The sequence below is a fragment of the Falco punctatus genome (genome assembly GCF_963210335.1).
Source record: "Falco punctatus genome assembly, chromosome: Z".
NCBI lineage: Eukaryota > Metazoa > Chordata > Aves > Falconiformes > Falconidae > Falco > Falco punctatus.
The window spans coordinates 54883541-54909296 of record NC_137586.1 but is presented as its reverse complement, the minus strand read 5'-3'; the positions used below and the strand labels follow the sequence as shown (position 1 = coordinate 54909296).

At 47.4% G+C, this 25756-nt stretch overlaps 1 protein-coding gene across 4 annotated transcripts in view; it reads right to left on the bottom strand.

Moving 5' to 3' along the window:
* Positions 1–25502, bottom strand: part of TRABD2A (TraB domain containing 2A) — a 92672-nt gene extending 67170 nt beyond the window's left edge. For all 4 annotated transcript variants that reach the window (XR_013924818.1, XM_080371747.1, XM_080371748.1 and 1 more), the window contains exons 1-2: positions 25131–25502; positions 16801–17361 (exon numbers count right to left, since the gene is read on the bottom strand). Coding sequence is in view for 3 of the 4 variants with exons in the window: in XM_080371747.1 (XP_080227873.1) it covers positions 16801–17361; positions 25131–25235 (666 nt within the window). In the remaining variant the exon portion in view is untranslated. The remainder of the gene's footprint in view (positions 1–16800; positions 17362–25130) is intronic.
* Between the last annotated feature and the right edge of the window lie 254 nt (positions 25503–25756).

Below are 25756 nucleotides of genomic sequence, written 5' to 3'. Positions count from 1 at the left end.
CAAGCCAAGGGAAAGTAGAACTGAGCAAAGAATGTTTTTCGTAACGCTATGTGTAAGGCTCTTTACCGCATGAACTGGAGGAGTGACGTTTTAGGGACAGCAAGGAAAAGCTGATTGACCTGAAACAGCAGGAAGACAGGAGGGTCACTTGCAACAGTTTCCTAATGAGCTGAGATCATTTGTGCTGGTTCTAGCCCATGTAACACATTGGTCTCCATTGAAAATTCAAGCACTGAGTGCACAGGTACCCATACAAAGACTAAAAAGAGAGCGATGAGTGTAAAAACCTTGTCTATTTCTAGTAAAATCAATGCTGATTTGCAGCCACTGAGCATTTTAATGAGTAGGCAGTTTTCAGGATGTAAACCAGTGTGACTAAGGCATGTGACTGCAGAACTAGCACCCTGCAATGTTACACCACAAAAACGTGTATAACATTCTTGATACAGGGAATTGCTGCTTTCCTTGGCTGGGACACGTCTTAGGAAAGCAGTGTGCAAGGAGGGATTAAAAAATGAAGGTCAGCAGCACCCCTGACCCAGAGGAGCAGCTGTAAATTCAGCATATACCATGTGTTTTCCAGAGAGGTACTCTCCATAAAGACCCATAAAGGTCCCATGTTTGTATAAAGAGATCTAACATCAGAATTTACTCCTAGGACTTTTCCCATTTCTTCTAAAAGGACTGAAGCAGAAATCCACTGATGTCTGCAGGAGATCCTTTCCTGACTTTCACGAGCTTTGCATCAAGAAACAGCAGCTGACTTTTCACAAATATCCTTAAGACAAGGCTATTGTTACCTTTCCAGTTTCCACAGTCTACCTGCTCCACCATTGACCAACTTGATCTGCATGCAGAAGTAGGTCTTTGCCAGGCTCTGAGCTTCACCAAAGCTAGGAGAACAAGGAAAATGGCACTACAAGCTAGGGCAGAGCTTCCCTGCAAAATTTAGATTTGATCTGAAGCAGCTCACCTTCTGTTTGGCTACACAGGACTCTCTAACAGCCTGAGAGCTGCAGGATTCCTTTTCACAGTCTTTCCTAAGCCAAGCCTATTCTGGCTTGGGGGACACATTCCAGATCCACCACTCTGGTTCTACATCACATGGTGAGACACCTTATTTAGGGAGGTCTAGCATCATGCAGCAGCTCTACAACTGCTTGATCTCTAGACATGGACAATCTCTCAAGAGATCTCCATCCTCTATTTTAAGAGCAAGAACAGAAGAGCACGTGGCACATGGGATCACAACGGTGGAGGCTAGGCAGATACCATCGAGCCACTACCATCACTTCACCACATTGCCTGGGAACCTGCTTTATGCCAGCATACTGTCCTGCACACTCCCTTCCAAACAAAAGCCACCAGCATGGAGCTCAGCAAGAAGCCTGCAGGGTGGCTCCTTCCAGAGGGACATAGCTGGCAGAAGGATATATAGAAACATCAATTATGGACCAGCACACATCTCTTAAAAGCAACAGTATCTGGGAATACCTGTTTCTCCTGTCTCACAGTCACACAGCCTTTGATTCACTTAAGGTTCCTGAGCTGCCAAAGGATGCAATTCCTCTAAATTTTGGGTGTCTGCTTAGCTATTGCATATGCACAATCACACATGATGGCACTGGAAAAAGAGGACAGTGCCTTCTCTCAAGGACTTTCCCCAGTGACCCCACGACTTCTGGAAGTTACAAAAACATTACACTCCAGCAGTCACAGACAATGGGTTGCTATGCAGGTGACCCAGTTTCCCTAATCCACCACAACAAGGAATGGACGGATACATACAAGACAGGTCTTCAAAACACTGTAATGGCCTTGAAACACTACCAGCCTGAAAACTGCCTAAGCAAGGCAATTAATGCATTTGGCCAGGTTCCCAGTCCTCACTGAACATGGGAAGGACAGAAAAGACATCCCCACCTATCCACGATGCTATCTGTAACAGTGACACCACTATGACATTTTGCAAACAGTTTTGCACCAGCAGTAATGAGCTCAAACTCTTGCTTTGGCCAGATGGCCAGAATTCAGTAAAGTCTGAAGAATCCAGCCTGGAAATTTTAGCTCTTAATGTCAAAGTGGACTAGCCTAAAACAACAACCAAATTTTAGGCAAAGGAAACAGGATTATACCCTGAGGATCCATTACAATGCTACCGTACAGACATGCTGTAGGTTTCCCAGACAGTATGAGCAAGAGGAGCAACTTCTGCTACTTACCAGCATCACTGATGCCTCAGTTTCCCACCTGCATGCATCACAGGCTCCCCACCACTGTTGCTGTCCCAGTAACTACCAAAAAGCACTGTTCTGAGGACCAGCTCAAGCCATCTTCACAGAAGGGCCCAGGAAAGTGTCTTGCATTCCAGGATAGCATCCAACTAAAGGGACCTGGCAACACAAGTGCTTTTTAAACGACTTTTCATCTGGCTGGTGCTCCCTGTGCTTAGTGCCACAAATCAAGGGCAAGCCAATGGAACCAATGGCAAGGGCTGTTGCCACTTGCCAAAATCCCAGCCCTCTACTTGACAGCACAAGGTATGGCAAGGGCTTTTGTGAACATAAAGGGAGCAGTGCGATACCGAACAATTGCAGGGCAGGGCACTCAGAGCCCACATGCCATGCATCTCTGCAGCATCCATGTCCTGCACCAGGCAGGGACAGGCCCTTTACAGTCTCGTAAGCCACGAGTTTAATGTGGGAGCTTAGTGAGATGAAGGGGGCATTGAACTCTAACCACTCACCCGTGACTAGCCTGAGCAGGAATGTGGCTTACAGGCAGCATTATGTCTTTATGGTCACACATCATTCCTTGTTAAGCAGGTAAACAGATCCCAGAAGAACTGGCGCCTGTTCCTTAGGGATCTTCCTCTGCAGGTACTGCAGCACTGAATGCAGCCCTACAAGTATTTGGTCCCTCTCACTCACACACATCTGTATGATGCCTGAGGGCATTTGGAACTGGCTAGCAAAGGCCTTCAGTACCACAAGCACACAATAGACCCCTCTGCTTGGTGGCGGTGTACCACTGCTCCTGAAAGCTCAAGCCCATTTGCAGTGGATGTGCAGCAGAAAGCACACAGCTTTGACCTGCAGCTGCCTCCCACTCCTGCCTGCCTCCATGCTAAAAAAGTCACAGTACCTCAGTAACTCTGTTTTAGAATAATTTCTTGTCCTATGTCTCACTGTCAGAAAAAAAAAAAAAAGAAAAAAAAAAAGGTCTGGTTTCAGATCAGCATTAAGGAAGTCACGCTGGCACTGACAACAAACTTATGAAGCTTCAATCTACAGGAAAGATCTTAAAAAAAAATATCTGGAAGCTGCTTGAAACTGCTTGTCTAGCCTTAAATACAGATGTCTACATGCCCCAAAGTGGTATTTTATAAGACAAAACAAAATGTACATTGATCCTATGCGTGAATCAGCAGCTCTTGAACACTACCTAGAAATCTTTTCCATTTCAGAGAACAATTTGGTTGTGATTTAAAGCTTGAACAACAGCAATTCCACCAGGAATGAAGGAAATTTGTTCAGCCGGCTACTTTCAGAAACCAATTGTATTGATTCTGATAGTGTGTATCCTCAGCAGCCAGACGACTGGACTTAGGGGTTTTGCTGCATTGTCCCTCTTCTTCAGACAGATACCCAAGCATGCTCATGAAATGACTCAGTTTCTCTACACACAACTTTGTAGAATAATTTTCATCACTCTCCTGTTGTGCAGCATGGTCTTCAGGTCCCAGATTAACTGCATAGCTCTTCTCTAACCTTGCTCCAATTCTTCAACATTCTCTGAAGTGTTGACACCAGGACTACACAGTGTTTCTGCACTGGGCTCCTCAGCACATTTCTGCCATCCTCAGGTGAGTGGTAGGAGCAGGGAAATCTCCCTCTCAACTGCAGTACTGGGCTTGGCAGTCATGTTAGCAAGTTATCTTTCAAGCCTTTTGCACCTTTAATGTATTCCAGATAAGGCCTCCTCCAGCCTCGCTAGCTTGACCTCCGCGCTCTGCTCCAAGATGTACGGCCCTGCATTTAACAGCAGATCAGCCCAGTTTTCCAGGTGACTCAGCTCCGCTCCCACAGCTGATCCGTTGTTCACGTCCCATCCATCTGCAGGATCTCCATGTTTGTGCTAACATTTATTTGGTACTTGCATCACTTACAAAGCCACTGATACTTTCAGTACTTCTTTACAAGCACCTTCTAGCTTTCCTCCTCCCTGGTGGAGGATGACTCTCCATCTGCAGCCATTTTATGAGAATGATCACTCCCCCATAGGTATTTACAATAAGCCACTTTGATTTTGTCTAGTGTGTACTCCTGTATCAGAGTATCCCCAGGAACAAAATCAGAAGCCTTCAAATCTATGTATAATTAATCAGCACAATGATTTTTATCACCAAAAAGTCATACTCTTATCAAGAAGTGGAATCATGTTTGTTTGACAAGGCCAGATTCCCATTCAAGGGAAACTGGCTAGCATCATCCTGCCTTCTCTCAGCTCTTCACCAGCTGCAGAGTTTATCAGCCTTTTTATGCTTTGAGCAAACTGAAGTTTGGGGAGCTTGACAAGCTACCCACTCATTGTCCCAGAATAATGCTGATACAGTAAGTTTTTTCCACTCCCCTGAAGCTTTTCAAGTGCCTATATTAATGATTCAAAGAGTTCCTTGGCTTAGTCTCTAAATATTCTGGACTGTAAGTTAACCATCGTTAATGTTTCGTACATTCAAAAACACTGACATTTAACATTTTTCCTAATTACTGGAAGTAATTTCTTACTGGAGCAGAAAATATTCCCTTATGACCAAGCTATGAATACCCAGTGTTCCCCTTTCCAAACACCAAGAAATAGTTACTAGTTATTTCTGCCTTTCTTTTTCATAAGCAACAATTTTGCAACCCTGTTCAGTATGGAGCCTGTACCACTGCTAGGATTTCATGAATCCCCGATACATTTAAAGAATCCTGTCTTATTGTTCCAAACCCACTGCCCAAAGGCTATTCATTGGTACCCTTCAGTTCTTTCATCAATTGTCTGCATTTCCTTGCAGATTACTTGTCCACGCCGCTTCCTCTATTTTTCCTTTCATTGTATTTTGGGTTTTTTATTGCTGCTTTCATCTCCTCTGTTAACTAAAACAGCTTTTTTTTTACTAAAGAATTCATCTTTGCAAATGCAGGATTGTGGTTTCTCAGGGACCTAACATAGGATTCTTGAACAACTCCCAATTATCATTCACATTTTTATGCTTAAGTTCTTCCTCCCACTTTATTTGGCCTATAATTATCTTCAGTTTGGGGAAGTTAAGCCCCCTAAAAGCACCCATCATACATATTATTAGTTGGGACTATATATTCCCTTTTCACGTACCGAATGAAGTTCAGTCACAACTACTTGTACCTAAGCAAACTTCCTTTTCAGTTCAGTGATTATTTCATTTTCATTAACCTGGATGAGGGCTGAAATTGCATTACTCCAAGCCAGCTGTGATACCTTCTAGACAGAGTGTTATTCACGTATGTGTTTTAAGTGAACAGGTTTCTTCCAGAGCTGCAAAACCATACCTCAGATACCTAAATGGAATTTTTTCTCTTTCTTCTCCTCTAGCAGAGTTTCAAGGAGCTGCTCACCCAGGCATTATGCAACACTGCTAAGAAGTTATTTCCATCCTCTATGTTGCTGTTGATCACCTACAACCTTGAGCTTTCCAAGCCTTCTTCCTTTGACCTACCAACAGCTTCACAGCAAATAAAAAAAGATATGGTGTCACTCCATCTTCCTTCTCCATTTCATCCTTCCTAGAAAGCAGGGTTGTAGCTACTTTATTTTTAAACATTCCAAACATGCAACTCACCCCACCGGACTCCAGCTGTAACAATAGCCCATTTATCTTAATAAACAGGCCTTATAAATTCATACAAAGAAGAAACGTGATCAAAACACCCCAGCTTAACAAGTCACTGTATGCTGGCTAAGCAGCAGAGACTGTCCAGACTTTGGCCATACTGTATGAACTGTTTCAGCATTAATGCCTCCATGAGCAGCTCCCAACCACTCCTTATATGTCTGCATTTTGCAGGGTCAAGCCTTTTTTCAGGCATATGGAAAACTAGAAATACAGGGTCCAGTGCAATTTATTTTTAAACGCTCAATCTGTCACAGAGCACAGACTGGTGAGCCGTTGGGAGCACACAGCCAGACTGGGCAGAATGGATCTGCTTAGTCATCTCTTACCAATGCAAGACTGAAAAGGTACACTATCTGGCTACCAGGTACCCACCATGGTCTCAAAGACAGTATACATATACCTCACCTCAGGATGTCTGCAACTGCTCGAGTACAGAAATCTCAGCCCTAAATATCCCTAGAGACCATTTTACCAGACTTACCAACAGTGACAGGACTTCAGATCCTGTCTCAAAGAGCTATAGAGGAATATGGTATGTTTGCATTTTGGGGGATACCCTGAAAACTCCATGGGCAGGAATTTCCCACAGCATACAGGGAAGTTAGGGAGATTCTTATGATATAGGCATGGGATATCACAAAGCTGAGTTAATCAATACACTCAGGTAGTCAAACTGCTGCACAATCCCAGCAGAACAGGTTGCTTTGGCCAGAATATCGTAAGAGCTTCAAAACTGAGCTCAGAACATCAGCAGCAAACCTCTGTCTGTCTAGCGCGGGCTAAGGACAGGTCTTCCCTCCTGGGACAGCCCTGTCAAGTGGGCTAGCAACCACACTGTCAAGCCTTCCCAAAGCTGTGCAGCCCTGAGATGCCTAGTGAAAGACCTGTGAGAGTTAGTTTTGTGCTGATCCTGTGCAACTGTGGAAAGCTAACCTGCTTTAGCCTTCTTTACATTGGATTCTGACACAACTTACCTGTCTTTCTGGGTGCACAGCAGAGGGATAGAACTGTGGGAAGAGACCAGTGGATTTCGAGCACCTGAGTGATCTAGTCAGCTCCCCACTACAGAAGAAGTACAAGAGAAGCCCAAAGCAATAATAAAACCTGCTTTTCACCCTGTTTCTTCAGATGTACCAGTGAGCCAAGACTCCATGATCTGGTGAAAGGTTTGCAGGTGGAGAGGCAGGAAGATGTTTAGGAAAATGTCCAGAAGAAAGGTCAAATTTTCTCAGCACTTAAAATCTTTAAGCAGTTAATCCAGGAGCCTCAGAAAAGGTAAAGCCTTTAGCTGAAATAACTGAAAATCTAGCTTACACTGAATGAGAGGAATCCAGGGCTGTAGTGTCAGTAGAGGGACTTCAACAACACCCTGCATTGGGACACATCCAGCAGCACGCCACTGCAGGGCTGCAGCTTTCCTGCTGGTTCAGAGCTTCTGGTGTTTTATTTATATAATTGGTTCCCACAAGAAGTCCAAACACTTTCTCTGAGCTTGCAGGAAACTCTTCAAAGTGCCACAAGGTGCCACAAAAGGAAAGCCAAGGACCCTAGTGATGCAGTCCTCTGCTGCCCTGCCTCAAGCATGAGTGAAAATAAGCTTGAGCCATGCCTGGAGCAGGTTCATTGCTTAGCCAAGTGGAACACACCATGAAACCTGTCTCCCTGGTGCAGGTTAAGTGGCTCATCCTGTGTGACATCACAGTAAGCCAACAACTGCCACTTCTGACAGGTGGAGGGTGCTAACTGTATTTGGGACACTCTCAAGACAGCAACAAGGCAGGACGCTCTCCCAGAGCCACACATCTCAGTGGGGTCTCTCAGCTACTGCAAGTGGCGAGTGTGACAACACCTCACCACCAGACATACACAGAAAAGGTAGCCAACACCTCAGCTTATATCTTCGAGAGAGAGGATCATCCATGGGATGATGCTTGCTGTCTGGATCAAGTAGTATGGTTTACTTGCAGCAAAAAAAAAAAATCGCAGCAAGATTTGATGCACAGTTGCAAACAGTTCATTTGAGCTTTGACAGCCTGATGGTCCATAAAGATGTAGAAATATTTTTCTCACATGGTACAGTTTGTGGGACACACTGATAAATTATAAGTAATCCACATAGAAATTAAGGGTTTGAGTAAATAAGATGAAAGTCAGACAGGAGCACTGAGTACGTTGATGATGCAGCCTCTGTGCAAAAAGAACGACACTCAGAAACCAAAATAGAGCAACACAAAACCACATAAAAGCTACCATTTAAAAAATATACATATTTGCTAGAACATTCCTATACTGCATTTACCAGGCACTTCATGTAGGTCAAGTCTGAAACAGCCTATCTTTTTTTGCCAAAGGTTAATTTGAGTTCTGGCCAAAACCAGCAATCCTGCTAATCTTGTTAGAGCAAAGAGACTGAGAAAAGCACAAGGCCAGCTAACCTAAATCTTCCCTTACACGGTTCTATGACAGGATTGTGATCACAGTAAGTGGCAGACTAAACACTGTTACACATTTGTTTTTAATTGACAGGACCGGTCTTAAGTTGCATGGATGGACCCCTTCATAAACCTCTCCCTGCTTTCAGACTGCACAGCCAACTGCTCCTCACACGCTTGTCTGTTTGACCTTTGCACGCTCAATAAAGATAAGCTTCATGAAAAGGAAGGAAATGTGGAAGTCTGAGTGCTCCAGCCAAGACACCGCCAAGGTTAGGTCTGCTGACCTGTTCCTTATCAACTTCCAAGACCACTTTCTGTTCCCGGTGAGCCAATGGAGCTTGAAAGCTGTTGTGTCTGAGCACCAACTTTTACTGCCACTTGTCTCAGGTTGAGTCTCCAAGCATCTGCCCACACAGACTGCATGCTCCAAGAGACTGGACAGATGTAGCATGACCCAGAGCACAACCTGGACTGCAGGCACTGCATGCAGGACCATCACACGTGCCAGGGCTAGGCTTTGGAAGGAAAAGGGCTGTTGCACCCCTGGGAACACCATCTCACCTGAAAACCAGCAGGAAAGGTTGTTGTTTTCCGAGGGCACAGCACATGCAGGGGTGACAGGAACACTAACCCAGACACCCAGCCTACCCTGGCATCTCTCTTCCAAAAGCAAACAGGCTGACCTGGAGGAAGCACTCAGCTGAGCCTGGCACCAGGCGACTCCCACACAGGACACCTAGCCAGGCCCATGTGGATGCACAGGCTCTGTCCCCACTGGCACTGCTGGCATAGCTCAGCATCTCCAGAGACAAGTCATGCCCTTTGTTTCAGCTGCTCACTTCAGCCAACCCTCTGGAAAATGCAGCCCCAGTTACATTTTGGGAATGATGTTCCCACACCTGCCCAGTGAGGCAGAAGCCCAGCACCCTATCTCCAATGTCAGCAGAGCACCTACAGAGTGGCTCTTTCCCTAGCACTTGCCCTCAATTCAAGCTGTCAGGGGCTGAGGGATGTCTTGAGCCAAAGATGCCACGTGGGACACACATGAGACTCCCTGGTGTGACTATATATCTGTCTAATTCTTTCAAAACTGTTCACACATTGTGTTCAAGCACCCTTCACCCAAGCACGCTGGAAATTAATGATGCCTTGTGCGGATGTGCATCTACCTGCTAAGATTTCTGCCTGGTAATAGTTTTATTGAGGGTCCCAATCTTTCCTAGGTTATCAAAAGCAATGAAGAAATGTTCCTGCTGCTCCCTTTCTGCATTAGGCCAGATAAAGCAGTAGACATCTTAAACTGTTTTTCAGCTTCCTCGTCCTACTTGAAATCAACCTTTCTAACTAATAAAATCCTTCATGAAGATTATTGGAAATACTTACAAGATTATAGAAAACTGCGGAACAACAAGGATAACGGAAAACATACCCTTTCCAAAATCCTGATAGCTTTTTGTGAGCTTTCAAGTTTACTTGGTAAAGGCAATGGCATCAGTGAACAGAATTCTGAATAAAGCATACGGGCAGCAGGAATTTAGAGAAACACAAACCCAACACATCACACACTGAAGACGTGGAGGAAAGAAATGGTAGTTAGTAGACCTGAATATGTAACTGCAGATGAGAAACACTATGTAAGCTACTAAGCACCTCTGCAGGGGAAATTCTTTGCCATACAGCATTCAATATACATGTCAACAACCTAGAGAGCAAAAAACACCCAGCAAACCCCAACTCTATCATTAATGGATTTTACAGGTAAAACAAAGGTCAGAGGAGCAAAATAATAAGGGGAAGAGAGCAGAGGTGCTGTGAAAGCTGGATCTTCTGTTACAACAAATATTGTCTGCTGGTTTGCAGTTCATCTTGGCCACAGAGCAGGCAGAGACTGGACCACACCACCACAGGTTACACTCTCCCTTTCCTGGGAAGCAGTGAAGAGTAAAAAAGACTGAGTCGCTCAGGCATGAGCTCTGAGAAAACCACTGTGCCTGAAAGAACCACAGACAAACTCCGATGCATAAACAAGGAAAGATGAGGGTAGTGACAACAGCACTGCACGGAGCACACGCTTGAGTGCCATGACACAAGACAGATTCTGCTAGGCCTGGGAAAAGCTGAGGAATAGTTAACACATAGAAAACATGCCCTGCTGGCCAAGGCTCAAGGGGTTCCACTTGCTTCATTTAACAAAACGAACATTCAAGGGCAAACTGATTACAGTTGCGGCACCCGCACAAGGTAGAGAAATTTGATAGTAGAGGCTTTTCAGTGAATCACAAACCCTCACAAATTCCACTAGTTGAGAGCTGAAGCTGGGCTGTATTTTTGGTCTGAATATGTCTAGGTTTGTTGAAGAAAACTAAAAATTAGTCTTCAGAACCACTGCCATGGGACAGAAACCATGTCACTGGGATGCAGGAGCCAAGTGGTATACCCATGGACCTGGCAATGCAGTCTGGGCCAAATAGGAACTGTTCTACAGCTGTTGGACTGGAAGGTGACAGCAGTGCAGACCAGCTCTTCGATCAGAAAGGAAGTTGGTCTTCTACAACTCTGCAGGCATGTGCCTTTAGGTTGTCCTGACAGCTTGCAACCTTCCTGTCCAAGGGAAAAGTTGGCAGCTACAGTCCCACAGTCTGGGTTCAGTAATTGGCAATAAGCAGTGAGCGCTCAGGATCAGGTGTCAGACAGAGCCACAGCATCAGGCCACTGTGACTGGTCACCATAAGTCTGCACCAGGACCTAAAGGTGTGCAGACCAAAGCTTAGTATGGACACACCTGACTACCTGACCAGCTGAATGAGCCAAGCCCACATCCCCTTCCTGCTCCACACTCCTTACTGTTGGTTAAGCTGCTCCAAAAAGCATCTAGTCCAGAGCTTCTGTGCACTCCCTTGAGTGGCCCCCAATGCCCAGGACCCCTCAGCCCACTGACAGGGCTGTGCTCCTCTGCAGCAGCAGTACTCTCAACCCAAGCTAGAGGATATCAAGTGTCATTGGAGTGTGTCTGCCGACCAGCTCACCAGCCTAGTGCTGACTTGTCAGAGGAGAGCAGGATAACCTAGTTACGAGCACACTCACAGCAGTGTACACACAACTCATCACCCAGCCCTCACAAACTGGGAAAAGGGGAAAGGTATTGGCATGCTCACATCGTAACACTGGGAGCCAGCCACAGGCAAGGGGCCATCTGTGGGAGCTGCAAGGAGAGACAAAGCCACATTTACCACCTGACGTCTTCTGTTTCTGCTGTGTAGTATGCTGAACAAAGGGCATTTTTAATAGGCAAATCCAGCTGGTTGACAGGCACACAGAGTACAAATGCTAGAAGCTTATAGTGGCACATGTAAACCAGTGCCACAGCAAAATGCAGTTTGGGATTTCAAAGCCCTACCGCAGAGTCCAGGCTGTTTGAAACAAAGTCTCCACCCTTCTGAATGCAGAGACAGCAGATCAGTAACTGAATTCCCCTTTCACTCTCAGTAAAGAAAGAACTCTGAACTCTTCAGGTATTTAATAAGATCTTAATTAAACTCTAATTATGACAATGGAAATGCGAAGCCTTAGCTATTTTGGTTCCCACCAGCCAGCCCATTCCCCTTGCCTGATGTCTAGACGTGGAGGCTGCAGGTGTGTCTACATACAAACTGAAAACAAAAACAAATGTAGGTCATAGACTCAAGCAGCCAAAGATGCAAATAGGATCAATGCAGTTGTTTCAGCTCCAGTTCATGTGCAGAAAACCCTGATGTTCCCATCACCTGAGAAGGGAGGGCTGTTCCTGATGCATACATCTTGAAGTTACACCCTCAGGGCAGAAGATGCAATCAGGTTACCACAAGTAGTGTCCTGTCCAACTTGTTCAGCAGTGAGTGCTCTGCTCCTCTGTCAGCTCTTTCATCAAGCAATTGCTCTTCACTTTGCTCCAAGTTTGGATCTGAACTACTCTTTGCAGAGCTCCCACCGCATGCCTCTCCTTGCTCTTTCTTTCTCAAGATTCTCAGTTACTGCTGTTGGCAAAAGTGAACCTGAACCAGGGTCTCATGCATGGAAGCACTGCCAGATCTGACCTCATCACCCCAGAAATTAAAGACGAATGTTATAAATGATCAATTCAATGTAGAAAAAAGGCCCTTTGTTTGAAATGAGAAGACTAGCACAATTCCCTTTAACTTCATGCCTTTTGGGCCTAATTGCAGGCCATCGCTGCTGTTCCTCTAACTTTCTTAGGGAAAAAACAAATCAACCAGCTCCCCCTTCCACACCTAACAAGGCAGTGGGTGCCTTGGCTTCCTACTTTGCCCCACAGATGTGCTCCAGTTTTATTCCAGGGGCAATCAAGGCTAGTCCTTTCACCCAAGTGGGTACATAGATTAAGCAAGAAAAACTATACTGGTAAGTCAGAAGGGTTGTATTTGCTAAGCAGGAGTCTACAGCTCTCACAGTCTTCTTAGTGATCCAGAAATTGGAATACCTGAGAACCCTTTAGAGAAAAGCAGGAATCTCTCACCACTTTGTTGCTTGCAGGGGTTGCCCTTCAAGTAAAAACATGAAAAACTGATGTCCTAATTAATGCAAAATGATCAATCCTAGAAGTGTTTGCTTCATCTTCTATCTACAACTGACTCTTTGGGGAAGTGGCTGAAAGATGCAAAAGATAAGACTTTCAAGTGCTCTGTCTCAGAGCTGGAGCAAGGATTTCAAGAGCAGTCAGTCCTTAGTGGCTCCCTGCTTTCTACTGACACCCCAGCAGCTTTGAAGACTACTTTTAAAGATGTAGGCATGTATTCAGATGCTTAGGTAGGAACAGAGCGCAGTGGCAAGGGTCTGGACACAGGAAAGCCACATGGCGAAAACAATTCTCAAATCAAGAACAGCTAACAGGTAGTCTTCCATCAAGCATCCCAAGCTTGGAGAAGCTAAATAGGTTATGGTCTTGGCTAGGAACTAGCGATGGCTCAAGCCTGGGTCCCATGCAGAGGGTAGTCACAAGCCTAAACTTTCTGTGTTCAAGCTCAAACGAGTCTGTCAGAAACACAGCCTGGACACCACCTGAGTGTGCCAAAGCGCAGTCAATTCAAGTGTGTGGCACCGCAAGGGCCAAGGCCAGCTCATTTTGTGAGTCAATACCAAACTGATGTTCAAGATGCTACAGCTAGAGCCAACAGCAAAGTTGCACGGGCTTTAGGCTGGAGCACTAATGCCTCCAACACTGCAAACATCTAAGCACATGCGTAACTTGAAAGGAACAGTCGTGAGGTCTGAGGTATTGACTCCAGTGCTGGAAGTCAGCAGTGGTAGATTGTGTATAGCTACAAAGCCTTTTATCTTCTAGAAGCCCAGCTGCTGCTAGGAATGAGACCAGCATCCTTATACGGTATTGCAACAAGAAAGGCACTACCCATGAAAAAAGGTGGGGTGGGATAAAGTCTTCAAGACAAACTAGGACAGAAACAGTTGCGAAACAGGAAAATAAACACCATGGTCCTGGCATGGAGACAGACTAATCTTTCCATACTCCCTACAGTTACATAGATCTTTGAACAAGAGAGGAGGATTTAGGAGGCAGTAAGGTATTTCACAGATTGTTTACACATCATTGTGTACCATATAGAAATGATACTTTTATGGCCTGGCTATGTGGGCAGCCAGCCTGAGCTGAGCAAGAACAAGACAGATTTGGCAGGTAAAATAAGAGAGTCATAAAACAAAAGATAAAGAGGAAACTGGAACAAATACAGTCAAAGAAAAAGAGCCCCATGACAGGCAGTGTTAGCTGTTGTATGTGTGTGGGTTTTTGTATATTTTCTCCTCTTTCTCCTCACAAGGAGGAGGAGGAAGTCTCTAGCCTGGGTTTGTCTGCACTTTTCAGCTACTGAGCATTGTAAAACCCCATCAACACAATCAATAACAAACTGTTGCAGACTTCACCTGCAATAACCACTACCCACACCAAACGGGCCTTGTTCAACAGTATGGATCAAAAGTGGGACCTAGCCAGTAATAGCGTATTGCTTCTAACTGGCCTGGGAGTCCTCCTCATCAAGTAGTACAACCATGCCATAAATGAAAGAAAGAACAAACCCTATGCAGAAGCATAAACTGAAAGTACTGAACTTGCTTCTCTGGCAAGGAAATCATCTCTGTGCAACAAAAAACATTCATTGTACAGGATTAGACCATTCCTTCTGGTTTTGTGTCCCCATTTTCCCCAGCAGAAGTTTATAAGCTGTCCCTGTGTATTCACCCACTTGAAAGACAGACACAGAAGTAGTCTGATACTGGAAGTTCCCAGATAGCAGCACAATACCACGGAAAATCGTTTTCAAAGAGCTTATTTCAAAGTATTTGTTTGGTTTAATATAAACACATAATTAAATCAACTGCCTCAACAAACTGAGAAGAAAGCTCTGAAATCAAAGATTTCAAGAATTGCTAGCCATGAGAGTTCACAAGTCAGACTCTGAAATGCCTTGGCTTGGAACTGAAATTAATTGGCTTAGAAACACAAAAAGCATCTGCCTGTGGTTCTCCTTTTCCTTGAGCTGCCCATATTGGAAATCTAGTTGTGGGCAGAAGTGAGGGTGTGAATTTGCGGTGCAAGAGCTGCTCCAGACCTGCTCCCACATGGGACAACATGCCTCTTCCCTATGGAAGTGAGCAGGTGTGAGAGCAGCCACAGCTCACATGGTGCACGTGCACACTTCGACCCACTATGGGGTAATCACGGGCTGTGATTTTCCCAACCAGAGCTAAGTTTCTCCTGCAGTTCTGGTTACCCTGACTTCCTCAGCTGGGCTCTGACAGTCAATGTCACCAGGCTGGGCAGCTGTATGTTGCGGGTCTGTGTTCCCACCCATGCAGTTTGCCAGCTCACTTGGCATTTACTCCGCCTGCAAAACAGTACAGCAACAGCCACTCTGAAGAAAGCTGTGCGACAGCCTAAAGCAAGTGTCAACAGTTGCATAAGCTTGCAACCTGTATTTCTCAGCCTTCCTACTACTTTCTTACAAGGCAGTGGAGGAAGCACACGCCCCTGCCCTCCCACTTCTATCATACTAAACCAAAGGGGCAGTTTCAGCAAAATAAAAACATAGGCAATAATGTTAATAACAATGTTAATAAAGCCTTAACCAGGTAAGAGGTGGTGGAGATGAAGCTTCCCAGCCCATTTTTAGGGCGGCTGCGAGCAAACAGCGACAGCACAAGTATTCAAAGCACAGTTAAGCAAAAGACTGGAGATGCAAATGAGACTGCCCAGCTCCAGACAAGGGAAGAGTGCAGATATCCTGCATGCAATTAAGGACAGCATAAGTAATGCAGTGTGGGCTGCAGTGCCATTCCCTGCATTGTGGTCCCTGCCAAGATTGGCCAGGGTAGCAGCATTTCTGACATCTGCCCCAAACTGCCGTCCCTGCCTTTGCTGGGCTGCAGGTCCCTTCAGCACGGGAGACTGCATCAACACAGGGGAAAGGGTCGGGCATCAGTTGAAACTCCTCAGCCCCACGACCAAAGGTCCCCCCACTGTGGGCTACAAGGGCACACTGCAACAGGCGGTCTTGCCTATTCCTAAGCAAACACCACTTTCTCTCCCCAGACTAGCACCTCCCTGCAGCAAAGTTACCCCACGCCAGAGAGCTGCCTTATGCCGGCTTGTAATCCCACTGGGCAGGCAGGGACAGCAACAGATGCAGCTCCCTGGTGTATTTAGTTCAGAAAGCAGAGCCCATAACTGCCCCATCCAACTCATGGGCAAGAGAGGTCAGTCTTCTTGCCTGATGTGATACTGCATGAACAACCGTGCTAAACTCCAGCTGGTCTGAAAATATAAAGGCATTTGCACAAGGGCCCACAGTAGCCTGTGGAGCTCCCTGCAGGAAGCTGTGCTGTGCTGACGCTCATCTGGTCTTAAAGGAAGCAAAAAACCAAAACCACCAAACCCAAAACTGAAACACGCTTTTCCCCAATGCAAAGGATGGGCCCTTATTTCTGAAGGCACTAAGAGGTCCACTGGCATACTTTCCCAATCAGCACTTACTTCTCAGCTTTACTCGCAGCACCTCTGCTTCCCACAAGTGCTTTCTTCTTAACTAGCTTTTACAAAATCAAGCTTAGACAGTGAGCCCCAGCCTGCCCTGGGCTCCAGCAGGGCAGCCCACTCAATGTCAGTGAACAGCCATCCAAAGGTCTGGTGCCTCTTGGGGTGGAGCCTGCCCAAGGCGGCCCAGGGAAGAGGACAGGGGTCTCTCCAGGGCAGGTCTAAATAAATTTAGGATGTGGCCTGAACTCCTACAGCTAGCAAGCTTTCCTGGGGGCACAGGTAAAGGCAGGGACTACAGGGAGCAAACACAAGTCTCACACTTACCCCACACCCCAGCCCGTGCTCTTGCTGCTGCGACATCCACCCAAGCAGCCAGCCTGGCACCCAGCACACCACTGTCTCACCTGGGAGAAGTTCAGCCCATTGAGCGGGTGGCACTGCTCCTCCACTTTTTCCACAGCCCCAGTCTGCTTCTTCAACCGCTCCGCTTCCTGGGCCAGGTACAGATCCAGGACAGGCACGCCTCGCGACTTGATGTCTACCTCCGTCAGAGAGTTCACCATCAGCATCACCCACACCGGCCTCTTCCGCTCCCAGTTGCCTGCAATGGCGTTGAAGAGGTAGTCTGCATACAGCCCTTTGCCCCGCTGGTCTGGGGTCATCCAGGATGGCATCATGAGCTTGACATACTCCAGGTGCCGCTTGAGCCGGTGGTAGATGTCATGGGGCAGCACATCCTGGAGGTTCTCCCCCTGTGGCAGGAGCTGGCAGCTGGTGAGAGCCGAGATGGTGTAGGGGTCAGTGAGGTCCAGCTCAAAGTACACAATGTGGCTGTGCTGGAAGGCCTTCTTGGAGTTCTCTGGGATGAAATCCCAGACACGTGTGTACGGAACATGGATAGTGCCAAAGAAGTAAGATGGGGGATCTCTCTTGATGGTCCACAGGAAGGAGTTCAGCTCGCTTTGCTGGGGGAGAGGGAGACACAGCTGAGTAAGTACAAACATTTACACCACAGCACTGCAGTCCAGGGCTTAAGTAAAGCATGATGCCAAGCCAGCAGGTCATCTGTCTCAGCAGCTTGCCAGCGGTGGTTCTGCTCACACAGAGTCAGTACTCTCTGACCATACTTTCTCTCAGCTCCTGAGGTCAAAATTCTAATTTCACTAATTAAAAACACAAGAAGATTGGCCTTGGCTTTCTCCTCCTGAAACTTAACACTGGGTCTTCTCAACAGTAACACCACCCTGGCTTGTCACCCAAGCATCTGGCAAAACCAGCTGCAGAGCACAGCCCAAGCAGGCCATGCTCCAGACATTCCCACCTTTTAACAAGTCAAAAGCTGGCATCACTTTGCTGAAGCACTTCAGCATAGCAAGGCACCTTTCAAAGAAACTGATGTGACACTTAGAGAATGCCACAGCATCTTAGAAGAACTTTCCGCTCTGAGTGAGACACCAAACAAATGAGAAACACACAACACTGCTGGCAGGCAGACTTGCTGGAGCAGGCAGAAATATGGGGCAGAAATTTTACAGGGATGTACAGGACCTCTTACAGCTGAGTTACCTTTTTTAAGTAGCAGAGACATGCATGCAATATCTTGGAAAGTGAGGGAAAAAATTCTGCAGACCAAACTCGGCCTGTGGTTCCAGGGCATACTATTTCAAACACAAAGGAGGAAAAAGCTTCCTTCTTTCTTAATTTAGCTTTTAAAGTCTCTCAATAAACCACAGCCATCAGGAAGTCAGAATCAGACTAAGATTGTTCCATTGCAAAATGTGCCTCATAGCATCCCCAGGAATACCAGAGCACAGGGCTGTGTTCAAGCCCTAAGCAATCCTGTGGGACAGGAAAGCAGATGGGGCAAAATGGATCTTGCCAAGTCACTTTACACCAACAGCAGACATGACCTCCATCACCTACCATGTGCACCCTGCTGGTGCAGTTGTCCTTACTGGTGCAATGGACACAGTCTCTATCTTTCTGTGCAGACAGGAAGAGGTAGCCTTTGCATGTCTAAGTAAGAGAACAGGCTTCCAGATGCACTCAAACATCTGGTCAGCCTTTAGCCAGCAGATAGCCTCAGAGCTGAGGTTAGCATTAAGTGTGCATGTGTGCTGATCTAAGCAGCCTGCCTGCCTGCCAAATGCAGAACAGGCTGCTTAGAGGAATTTATTGGAAGCACATTGCCTATAAATTTCTGATACTAAAGACCCAGGGTCAGAAAGGTTAATCTTAAGGACTGCTCTGCAATGGCTCATCCTGGACAACCTTCTCCAGCAGCTCTCTATGTCAAACTCAGGCCATGGATCAGGCAGCACTTCAGTGAAGTGCTACAACCAGTCCAGTTTACCCACATAGATCCGCAAACCAACTATACTCCAAAGAGCTCCTCACACACTTCTGCAGCACGTAAAGAGTCTGAAGGATACTTCAGACCTTGGTAACACCATGCTACAACTCCAGATCCCATAGGACAGTCTTGGAGTTCACTCCTGACTTAGAGAGCATAAAAACTCTCCTGAAGACCATGGGAAGAAGGGAGAAAAAACATGATGCAGCACAGAGAGGTAATTAAGATACAGGGCAATAGGTGAGTATGAGTATGACATAGACCCAGGAAGAACACAGGAAAATAAATATGCAAAGTAAAACAAGAAGGAGAACACCACAGGGTTCCCTCCTGTTGTTATTCAGGAGGGAAAACTGGAAGGACACACCACTACAGTGAGAAATTAATGGGAAGTAGTCATCAGCCAGCAACAAAGACGGACCAGAAGTGCTACTTTTTATCTATAAGCAAGCAAAAAGACAGAAGAGGCACCTAGGACAGGCACGAGGTCAAGAGGTCAACACTCCTTCACTTCACACAAGTCTGATCATGTACATGGCAGTGCACAAGAGCAGTCACAACTGCAAGGAATCATAAGGAACTAGTGGTCACCAGCCAGCTTAAAACTTTAATTCAGCTCCTGAACAAAGCCAGAAGGTTCAAGTCCAGATAGATGGTACCAGGCTTTAATGCCCATCATCAGTGCTGCTCTGGACAATTCACACAGCCCAGCCAGAAAGATGTTTGGCATTTCACTTTCACTTTTTTTTTTTGCTCTGCAAATCACTCCAGCTTTCACAATCAGATACTGAAAGCAGAGTAATACTGCCAACTATTAGTAGTACTACCAAGGAAATCACACAGGCCATCAGGCACACAGTAAATAGTCTTCCTTTGAAGAGCCTGCAGCGCAGGCAGAAGATAGCAGGCTTCAACCTAATGAAACTTCTCACACAGTCCTAGAGACTGAGACCTTGAAAAGGGGAGCAGCTGGGCACTCTTGTTGATACTTCTATGCCACCAGGAGCTATCACGAACTTTGCAACCCACCCCAAGCACCATTCAGACCTCCCTTCTCAGAACTGCTAGAAGCCAGTGTGAGGGGCTGGAGAACAGTCCTGTTTCTTACAGGAAACATGAGAAGCCTCATGAGAAACCTCCCCAGACCCTGCATAGACAGTTTCCAGGCACTAGCAGTTGGTTATCCTTACCAGGTGATGCTACGACAGGAGCTCACAAAGCTCACTTTCCCTCCAAAAGGTAGCATTACAGCTGCCCGGGACATGCTAGTGCTTCACACTCTTTTGGCATCTCCTTTTCCTGCAGAAGGTGGAGATTGGAGTTCCAGCTTTGCTCTGCCTCTATGCCAGACCCCTGCAAAAAGCTTTCTACTGCCTTATGTGAGACAGGATGGAGCAAAGTCGTTGGTGTGCCTGAGCAGGTCTGTGCTTCCCCTGCTATACCTTCTGGCACCCTCACATCCCCCTTCCCAGAGCTCACACGTGTTTCACTACAGCTTCTTCAGAGAACAAAAAGCAAGGGTATAATCTCTCCCCAAGACCATAAAAGGGAAGCCATTAAAACAATGCTTTAGGTGGCTGTGAGACAGCACAGGAGTAGTGCCGAGGCTTGCTCAGCATCACAGTATACGCCGTCACTGGCACTGCCTTTCCCTCACCTCACTTCCCTGACAGCGTTCAGTAGATAAAGGTGCTACAACCCAATTTTCCTTTGCAGTAGGATCCTTCTACACAGCTGTTACATCAGAGAGGGGTGCTTTAAAACCAGCATAAATTACAGTCAAAGTGGTGTCCTGGAGGCTTAAGAGAGCTGCATTGTATAACTCTAGGAATTTCACTTTCAGCTGCATAACAACAAAAGTCAGGTTCATGCATTACATCAAGACACATATTTCTGTCTCCGCTCTCCAATTTACAGGTGGTACTCAACACATTACTCATGACAGGAGAAAGTAGAAACAAGGGTTAAAAAAAAATGAGGGGCAGCCTAATGAAGAGAGCAGCAGTCCCACAAGAGAACACAGGTCTCCCCATCTGCGGGCACATCAAGACCTGAAGCAGCATCGCAGTAGCCATACCACACCACCTCCATGCCTCAAGTTTGACCTCCAACTACATAATCCCAAATCAAGGTATTTCTGAATGCTCAGCACTATGGCACAGTGCCTTCTCCCCTACCTCACCTCCCCAGATGAAAAACAGCTGGCTATGAACTAATTCAAGGTATCAGCCCAGCCAAAAAATGGCTTGGAACAAAAAAAGGAAAAAGAGAAAGTCTTTTCCCTAGCCAGCAGGGGAATGAGGGAGAACAAAAAGGAGCTGCTTAAGCTGACACTGTCAACAGAGACAACACACTGGGAGCTACAGGATCCACTCCCTACCAAAAGACTGAGGATGTCTCCCTCCCCAGCCAGGGCTGCACAAAGGACAAACTCCACTGCCTCCCATGAGATGCACTGGGGGCATGTAAGGCCAGACAATGCTTCCTAAAATGTATGGACAAGAGCGTCAGGCACTGCAAAAATCCTGGAAAAGCATGGTACACATCAAGGGGTTTTCCTCAGGAGCTGAGGAGGGGTCTAGGCAAGAACAACAAAAAACTTAAAGAAAGGGACAGCGAAATGATGCATTGCAGATTGCTAGCTGAAACCAGAGCGTGCTCATCCCATATCACATCTGCCCTCTAATCACATAGCTGGTTGTCCACAGGTGGCACTGGAAAGTGCCATGACCTCCTGCCTTTCTTCTATCTGCTTCAGCAGAACACAGGCTCTGACTGAGAAGTATTTTCATTATCTTTCCAATAGGTTGTTTCTTTTAAGATTTGGGGAAAAAAACACCCACACAACAAAAACAAACCAAAAAAACCCCAAACCCCAAGCCTCAGATTCTGTTTATTTTAACTACCCCAGCAGCTTGCTTTTCTAGCGGTATTTATAGTCCACCATAGGATGCAACCTGTAGTCTTCAAATACACAAATACTGTGTTTGTCAGACATCATGCACCACTTCAGCTAAGGCAGCAATGATTCTGCTGGAAGAGAGGTGCCAAAGAGGATCAGAGAAAGTGTCATCTTTCTTCTGAGAAAATAGCTCAAATCGGGCCAAATGACATACTGACTGTCAAGAGTAAAATTATGGTAAACTTCCAGAAAATAATTCAGCAAGAAACAGGAGGAACAAAGAATGCACCTAGTGGCAGCACTTTCAGTGTCTAGAAGAGCATGGGAGTTCAAAAGCCAAAAAAAATTTAATAATGACAGTTGTAGTGATACAGGAACAGAGGTTCAGAGGGAAAGAAAAACTGCTGTCCAAAGACTGAGGAACCAGATGCAAACTCCAGACATGGGAAACCTATACGTCGTCTGCTTCCTTCTACATCACTTCTGCTTCCTTCCATCTCCTGCCTGTTTCATCTATGTAGATGATAGATTTTCCAGCACAATGTGTGTAGCTCGCCGTGCAGGTTGGTGCCCTCTGTGGCTTCAGTGTCTTTCAGGACCCTTAACACTCATACTCACCACTTGGCGCCACAGCCACATCTTCCAAACCTCAGCCCAGGATTGCACTGTTTCTCAACCCATAATACTCCCTTAACATTTTTTTGCTTGCTACAGGAGCCAAAGCATGTGATATGCAATATCTTACCCAGGCAGGCAGCCCTATCACCCTCCCTATATGGCTTGCTCCCTCCCTTTTACCTATATTGGTGTTGTATCTTGTCATCTTCATTTATACCTAATTGGGGCAAAGACTGTGCCTTTACTCGCCATGTAAAGTGCCCCATGCATCTGTGGCAATGCACACAGAAATGCTAGGGACACTTTCAAAGGTCACCGTCTTGAGCTTTTGCTCACCTGCATTACTGAGGCTTTCAAACTCAGCTTAAGACTGTAAGTAGAATTCACATGGGGATAAACACCACAGTGGCTGCAACTATTAAAAGAACACACATTCAGTCTTTGTTTGATATAGATTAAAAATAAAAATAAAACTTTTAACAAAAAAGTCAAGGGTTGAGAGCAGACAGATCACTTGCCCTGCTGAAGGGCATGGGGAAGTAGCCATTCCAATGAACTACCCCTCTGTAAGGTACAACGCAGCACAAAATACTAACCAGCTACAACCATAAGCACTCCGCTGTTAATCTCTGGATTCTGGCTTTAAATTTACCAATACACTCCAATGTTAAGCAAAAAGAAAACATCACCAGACTACACCACTTATTAACTGGAACATAACCCAAAGGATTCCAGCATACTTTATTTTAGATTAACTGTTTTCAAAGTCTTTCCTTTTTCCTTTTAGAAGAAGGAGGATGGTGCACATTATTGGTTGCAGATTTAACTATAATTTGGAATGATGATGAGAAAATCCTCTCAAGTATTGTACGTTCATTCCTTAAAGTAGCAGCTTCTCTCTTTCAGGCACTGATGTACATATTTCTTTCAAGACAGAAGCTTTAGGCAACCTGACAAAAAGAAGAAAGGTATACTTGTAATCTAGAGAAGTAAGAAAAGAGGTGCCATAAAGAATTATGATAAAAACAAGCAAAAAAGCCTTCCCTGATGACACAGGGACAAGGAGGAATATTTTTCCCCAAGGGGTTGGTGTAAGGGTAAGAATACACTCAGCTTCACAAATAAGGCAGATGCTGCCATTCCTAGACAGTGTGGTTACCACCACTGTTCTAATGACCCTAGGAAGCAACCTGCCAATACCAGAACTACAGGTGGTCTCACATTTTAATGACAGAGTAATCAGCAGATAATGAGATACCATTAACACATTTCACCTCTAGTTTTGCTGGTAACTGGCAGAAGTCTAGTCAATGGCTCCTGAGAAAAACTCCCTTCATGTCCCACCAAACTAGTGGAAATGAGTAATTCACAAGTATGCTTAGGCTCTCAGGGGCTGTCCCCTTTCTTCTTGCTCTCACTAGCTCCTTGCAATAGATTAATGCCAGCCCACAACTTTTGCATTTCATGCCCTCAAGAGGAAAGGGGCACCCACCCCAGAGGCTTGAGCTGACTTCAGGGCAATGTCACAGCTGGCCACCTATAAATCCACTTGACAAACTGGTTCCAGGCACAAGCAAACTGTTAAGGCACCATCCCCCAAGGTAAGGTTAAGCTCTAGCCCAAGGTCAGGCAGACAGGTCCAGTGAGGCACACGCAGCTTGGCATATGTTTGAACTGGCAGTGCTCTGTGTCTGGGAGGAGACAGACGCCTCAGCCTCCACAGCTGCAGGGAGGCTGGCATGCTTAGCTGGAAGCAGTGAGGCCCCTAGACCAGCAGCTATATGTAGGTGCACCTCCAAGTGAGAGAAAGAGAAGAAAGGTCACAGAACAGACCTTCTTCATAGTTGTGAAGCTTTCTCACACCTACCCTGCAGTGAGCCCACTGTGGCTTTGGCACCTCCCCAGTGCAGTGCTCCTGCACTTACTCCTAAGGGCTTCCAGCTGTGCTGGATGAGGTAACCCTGCCTGGTGCAGATGAACACAAATGGCAAGGCACATGTCCCAGGGAAATCTCGGTGCACAGCACCTCTGGTCAGGCTGCTTCCAGGTGCAAGCATATGCCAACAGACAGCATGGATGGTCTGTTAACACCAACAGACACATTAACACAAAGTTCAGGAAGTCTTTCCCTACATGGTATTTGGTCCTTTCATCCCAGAAACTTCAGCGAGACCTGCTTTTTCTCAGTGTCCGATTTATAACAGAAATCACACCCTTCCCTCGAGCTTCACGCTGGACGGAACATCACTCCTAATTCGCAGCAGGGTCCCTCAGCTGCGCTCACTACCTTCCAGCCCGTGTTGCCCCTGGTCGCTACAGTCAAGCTGAGGATGTTAGAGGACGCACAAAACCGAACACAACTTACAGCCGTGCTTCCACCTCAGGGGCACGGCCGCTTGCCGGCCCGAGCCCGCCCCGCCCCGCTCGGCGCCCAGCCGCCGGGCAAGGGCCGCCGCCGGGCAGGGGTGCTGGGGCAAGGCGCTGCCGGCGGCCCGTCCCGCTGCGAGCGGCGCAGCCCCGCCCGCACGGCGCAGGGAAATGTCCTGCCAGGGCCCGTCCCGGGGCTTCCCCCTCCGTCACGCTGCCCCGTCGGCACCGGCGGTGGTCGCCCCACCTGGCCGCAGCCCCGCGCACCGCCCTCCCCGCCCCGCTCCCGCCAGCCGCCCCCGCCCCGGCCGCTGCCCGAGCTCCGCAGCCCAGCGCACCCCGTCCCCGCGCCACCGCCCCCGAGGGAAGGGCCGCCGCGCCGGGACCCGGGACCCCCGCCGCTCCTGCGGGACCGCGGCAGCGCCCGGCGGCCGGGGCGGCGCGGGGCGGTGCGGGGCGGGGGGCGGCCGTGCCCCCCACGCGTCGGCGCTTACCTTTCCGTGGGACGGGCAGGCGCCGGCGGGGCCGCGGCTCTGCCGCGCTCTGGCCAGCAGGAGGAGGGAGCCCTGCAGCAGGCAGAGCCAGCCGGGGTGCACCATCCCTGCTCGCTCCCAGGCTTGGCACAATTTGAGGACGGCTTCCTTTTTTCTATTTTTTTCCCCCTCTTGTCCTGCTTCCACACCTCCCCCCCCCCTCCCTTTTTTTTTTTAATTCCCCCTCTTTTGCCTTCACCACCCACCTCTCTTTTTTTTTTTTTTAATTATTTTTTTTCGGCCGGTCGACCCAATCCCAGAGCCCTCAGAGAAGCGGCCCCGTCCCCTAGCCAAGCCCTCCAGCCGCTGCCCCCTCCTCTTAAAGGGTCCCGTGCCGGGCGGGGGGGAGCGCGGGGGGAGGAAGGGGAGGGCGCGGGGCCCGCTGCACCGGGGGCGGGTGACAGGGCAGCAGCGGGGGGGTCTCGCCGCCGCCTGGTTGAGGCAGACGGCGGCGGGGCCGGGGGGCGCCCCGCATAGGGCGAGACTCTGGCCTGGCCCTGGGGGCTGGGGCAGCTGCGCCCCCCCCACCCCCCGGCAGCCCCCGCCCCCCCGCCGCGTCCGGAGCCCGCAGGGAGCGCAGCGGCCCC